At 38.5% G+C, this 5,475-nt stretch overlaps 1 protein-coding gene across 1 annotated transcript; it reads right to left on the bottom strand.

Moving 5' to 3' along the window:
* Nucleotides 1-305: 305 nt before the first annotated feature.
* On the bottom strand, nucleotides 306-4,166 carry LOC104804894. The gene is made up of 4 exons (XM_010529257.1): nucleotides 3,227-4,166; nucleotides 2,511-2,872; nucleotides 629-2,470; nucleotides 306-546 (listed from the first exon to the last, which is right to left on the bottom strand). The coding sequence occupies exons 1-3, from the start codon at nucleotides 3,287-3,289 to the stop codon at nucleotides 1,162-1,164; spliced, it is 1,734 nt and encodes a 577-aa protein (XP_010527559.1). The 5' UTR covers nucleotides 3,290-4,166; the 3' UTR covers nucleotides 306-546; nucleotides 629-1,161.
* Between the last annotated feature and the right edge of the window lie 1,309 nt (nucleotides 4,167-5,475).

Below are 5,475 nucleotides of genomic sequence, written 5' to 3'. Positions count from 1 at the left end.
ATAAAATCTGAACATTATGTGACCCACTAAGTACTATATATATACATGTGTGTATATATAAATCCATATTGGATTAAATGGCATTAAAGAATGGACAGAGCAAACGTCATGAGCATTTTCGGGTCCGATGTAATTACTGCACGCTGACATTTTTCCCAACATTTTGATGCCTTTTTACCATTTGGATTTTGTCTTTTGAAACCCATCATAAATCAATTTGAATAAAAACCACCAAAGCAAAATTTCCCTAACAAAAAATAAAATAAATCAATTTGCAACAAAATAGCCATTATTATCTCGCCGTATTATATATATATATATATATACTGGTTTGTGTTATTCCCCAATGTCCAAAAAAGACAAGGAGAATACACGTATATATTTACTCGAACCACTTGAATTTGCAACGAAAATACCCCCTTTCGTAATCAAAATCTTACCTAAGACTAAGATTTTAGACAGCTTAATGTCACTAGCTAGAGATACTGCACTCTCTTCCTCTTCTTCTTTCTCTTTCATCCTTCTTGCCTTCTCTCTACGGATTATCTATAAGGCAATTTGCATAATGTAATGAAGGAAAACAGTTCAATTAAAAAAAAAATAAACAACTGGGCATCAGAAATTTTACCTCTTAGAACTTTTCAAATATGTGGTGAAGCTGACAGGTATCAGATAATGGGTATATAGATCATATGTCTTTGATTGAACGAACCCGTCTTTTTCTGTCCTGGTGAAGCTTACTTCCACTAGATTTCTCACTTTGAACATGATGGACTCTTCCTTTCTTGTCATAACTCTTGCTGTTCATGTTCTGTGTTTTTCTTCCTCGGAAAATCCGCTTCCCGCTTATTGATTTGACCGATACTACCGCCATTTGCCTTGGATTTCACCTTGCCTCTGGCATTTGTTTTGTTTGTCCTTCCGACATTTATGAAAGGAGATGACTTGGACCCAGAGAAGGCCAGTGGCTGCTGCTGAGTGAGAGGACTGAAAGAAATCTGAGGAGCCCAACCATCCCCATTAGTAGACAGCTAGCCAGGCCCAGTTTCAGAACTTAGACCATGGGGTCGTCGAGCCCTTGAAGGAACTTTGAGGGAAATGGGGTATTATTGACGGTTCACCGTTAGAATCTGTGCACAAGAATGGAAGTCGAAAAGGCGGTTATTCAGCACAAGGATCAACGTAGTTGAGGTCAATATCGACGTTGCTGTAACGCAGAGGCGAAACAGAAGGAAAAGGTGGTCTGAGATTGATCGTGAAACTATTCGGTTGGCTCCAAGCGGATCCTTGGAAGCTGAGATCGCTATCAAACACCGAATAAGAAGTATCCATGCGAAATCTCTGGTCAGGAATAAGGCTTGTAGTTGCACGAAAGCAATGAACGGGGTCCTCCTTCGCGGATTCTACGTGAAAAGATGGATTCCGCATGTTATCCGATGGCATTCTCAGAGCATTTTCGGGATTTCCTCGTGTCGTTAGCCAAGGCCACCTATGGTTACCCGACAAGGAACCATGTGATGGTGGTAAAGTAAAAGGAGCGTTCCGAGCAATGATCCCCTCGTTTGTTCTAACCTTTCCAGCTCCTGATATCTGCATATTTGAACTACTTGTGCCGACAGTAACATCCTTTCCCATCAACCGCATTGTTGCTGGAGTGTTATAAAATGGCATATCATCGACCATGCTTTTCCTCTTACGGTTCTCGATCAGATCATTCCAGCGGCTCTTCCAACCGAGACTAGAACCCGGAGGATGGACAGATTGACTGATTTCTCTATGATTAATATCTGAGATGGCGTTTGCTTTCTCACTAAAGGTCTCATCAACCCCGAACCTAGCAGGAAAGTACTTGGGATATCTCTGATTCCGGACCGAGAATAAGTCTAAGCCATTCTTGGCATATGCTGTTTCAGTGGCAATATGCTTCTTCATGTTGGAGAATACATTTCCAGACAAGAGTTCAGTTTCTGCAGACAAAGATTTAGGAGAAACAGTGCCTAAACATGAAGTCAGTTGCCGATCATAACCTCTAGGACAAAACCCATCTACTGAAACGAGCTCACCTTGTAAATTGAGAGGAAACACCATGAACGCATCTTCTTCTTGCCTTTCTCTATATGCAACTGATTCTTGCATCCACTCCAAAGGAAGTCGGTGACAAGATGACCAGTAGTGATGCATATCTCCCAAAGTAGGTTGACACAAGAAAGAATTTCTTTCATTTGCAATCTCATTCAAAGTGAAAGTAAATGATCGAAAATGTGGAGCTGCTTCTGCGTGACAACCAGCCGATTTCCAACCCGAATTCGAAACAGGTGTTGTATCCGGGATGTAAACATCAGCTGCTTTAGCATCATTGGGGTTTATCCCAAGTTCCGAAGGGTGCAGAAGCTTAACCGGCGCATGCTTTGTTCTTTCATATAGACTTAGATGTGGCGGAAAACTCGACAAATTAATCAACCTTTTCAAGATGATTAGTCAACTGCATTGTTGAAACCTCGTGCCGAAACTATTGGTCATCAGCAGAAGGCTGATGATCCTCACAAGAGAGACTAGAGACATCCAATTCCAAACTGGAGAAACTTAATTCTATAGTTTTCTTTCTTGGCGAAAGCATGTCACTTTGATCAGAGAACCTGACATGCTTCTTGCTCATATTCAACTTATCAGGATTCTTGAGGGTGTAAACTTTTCTTTCGGGCTTTAGAATGCTACGAACTTCAAAACCCGGATTCTGATCTTTCACAACCGGTTCTGTATAACACGAAAATCTACCCTCGTCCGAGTAAGATGAGCAACGAATGCGCGACTTAACACCAGAGGTTTCTTCCCTACTCCTCAGACCGCATTTCAGACCATCATCCATTTCTACCTGGACACAATTCGCGACATCAAAAAAGCACACATGGTTAACCGACAAACTAATCAGCTGATATATTAGTAAGCGAACTCGCTACTTTGTGTTGGATCTTGCAGAGAAATTAAAGTTCAACGACAGTCATGGCCCCTTGATTTCATCAGGACATAATTAATCCGTACTATCTTGTTTCAATGACAATGCCAGAAGATTACAAAGCCTCAGATGAAGGAGACGAATAGAGTTATCAATGCCAGTGGACGGATTGAACCATACAGCAGAAAATGCGAGGGGAATTCATCAATTAAAAAAACTAATATTAAACCGTACAAGAAGTATTTTATGCTGAAGAAGTTTACGTGTACGGACCTTGTTTGCTATTTTCGCATCAATGGGGTAATTCTTTCTCTCTCTCTCAAGCTTGTTCTTCATCTTCTTCCTTTTTCTCTTCAAATTGATCAACCTGCTGTCGCTACTATCTCCATCGTCTTCAAGTTTTGTGCATATGTGTTTATCTCAGGAGCCGAATCCGAATCCGATCCGAGCGCAAGAGGAGAGAAAGAGAGAGAGAGGGGTTTTACGGTTTTCCGCTCGGGGAGTAGTTTCTCTCATGTCGCTTTCCCTTTATTTGTTTAATTATTTGAGTTACTAAAGGAGTTGAGAGAGAAAGCGACGCATGAGAGAGCGCAACAGAACGAGAGAGACAGTTTCTCTCTCTAAAATTCTAGAGAGATGGTCCATTAGGATGATATATCACCATCTTTATGCACTTCGGAACAAAGAGTAGTCGGGACTTATCTCACGCGCTCTTTCCTCACACGCCTGTACGCTCCCTGTCTTAGGTTTTCGAGTGAGGGGAAGAAGGGCCATACGTGCATGCACCCTTAAGAACTGTAGCAGCACGAGGTGGTCTTGTCAGTTTCCAGTTTTACTTGGATTCCCTTTCATTCTATTTTTTCCACTCTTTATATATATATATATATATGCAAATTTTTTTTTTGATACATTGGAATCCGGCTGCTACCCTTCGAGTGCGCTGACCAAATAAACCCAAGCTCACACGTACGAGTCTGCAACACACGCGTGGGATGTAAATCAACCGTAACTGACATGCGATAGGTGAACGGATAAGGAGTCGAACCCCCAACCTCTCGGTATGTTGACCATGCTCCTTACCAACTCACTTAGGGGTTTCCCCTATATATTGCAAATTATTTTACACTACTAATCCACATCTCTAATATATATAAAATAGAATTTTGGATGACTAGATATTCATATGTATGTATCATTAAAAAAATGTTTTATCTTTAAGTTAATTTTATATTTTATTTTTCTCTTAAAGTCTTTTACATTTTAATTTCAAATATGTATATTTAGTCAAACACTTCGATCATTCAACTTAAATTTAACGTACGGAATATTTTGATTGAAAAAAAAAACTGATTAAATTAATTTAAACTTAACTCGTTTCAACATTTCCAATTCAACCTAAAATATCACCTAAAGTGAGACAAACCAAATAAAAATTCAAATTAAGAGATATTTTATCAAACCAAAAAATTATAACTCAATTTTATTTTATTCTACAAAGCTACTGATCAAAATTCAAGACAAAATCAAAATAAATAAAAAAAGAAACCGATTTTAGCATTCTACTACAAAACACATGGAAACATGTAGCACAATTAGCATTACAATATGTTTTTTCGCGGTTAGATTTTATTTTTTTGGTTTTTGAGTTTTTAATGCATGTAACTAATAAAGAAAATGGTCAGAAAGCCAAAAAATTTAAAAATTGAAAAAAAAAACTATATATACATATATACACACATATGCACAAAACTTGTGTGTGAGAGTCTCGAGTAAGAGATGGGTATTTCAGGATTCGATTCGGGTTCAGGATTGGAATACATCGGTTTGGTTTTATAAAAATAGGTACAAATCGGTTTTATATTATGTTCGGTTCGATTCGGATCCGGTTTTTATTAAAATAAAGATAGATTTCTTTAAAAAAAAATCGATTTTTCAGAATTTTTTAAAATTCGATTCATTTCGATTCGGTTTTGGAAAATTCGATTTTCGAAAAATAGTATCATTCAAAATTTTAGAACGGTTCAAATCGAAAAAAATACCGTATTTTTCGGTTCGGTTCTTCGAACAAGCCCACCCCTGAGGCTGGAGTAGATGTGGCTTTGAATGAATGATAAGAGCTCTGGACTGATGTCAGCTCACAACCTCTCTATCCACGGTTTGCAGTTGCACGCAGAGGCCTAAGGACTCAGTCCGGTAAAAAAAAAAAAAAAAAATTTAAAGGCAAGACAAATCTCTTCCATTTCATTAATACTTTTGAATCAACCGATTGATCCGCGGCTAATGTAGTGCGAATAATAGACACCAAAATTTCATTTTCCCCACACGTTTTTTTACATTTTAAATGTGACCTTTTTTTTTACCCGTTCCCCTTTTAATTGCCCCCCTTCAAAAAGGGTCTTCTGAGTTCTGACTGCGAGAGGCCAATGAAAGATTGGACCAAGAGTGAGAATGAGTTGCATAAATGTTAAGAGTGATTGAATTTCAAATGGGTCTCACTCACACACGTTTTCTAAAAAAAAAGA

The sequence above is a fragment of the Tarenaya hassleriana genome, unplaced genomic scaffold (assembly GCF_000463585.1).
Source record: "Tarenaya hassleriana unplaced genomic scaffold, ASM46358v1 Cleome10, whole genome shotgun sequence".
Taxonomy (NCBI): Eukaryota; Viridiplantae; Streptophyta; class Magnoliopsida; order Brassicales; family Cleomaceae; genus Tarenaya; species Tarenaya hassleriana.
Note: the sequence above shows the minus strand (reverse complement) of the source record. Positions and strands in the feature narration are given on the sequence as shown.

Bases quoted from the DNA above. Each gene is read 5' to 3' on its own strand.
- LOC104804894 (XM_010529257.1), bottom strand. From the start codon at position 3,289: ATGAAGAACAAGCTTGAGAGAGAGAGAAAGAATTACCCCATTGATGCG. The intron at 2,873-3,226 runs GTCCGTACACGT...AATTGTGTCCAG, and splicing joins ATGCGAAAATAGCAAACAAG to GTAGAAATGGATGATGGTCT. The intron at 2,471-2,510 runs GTTTCGGCACGA...TTGACTAATCAT, and splicing joins CCTTCTGCTGATGACCAATA to CTTGAAAAGGTTGATTAATT.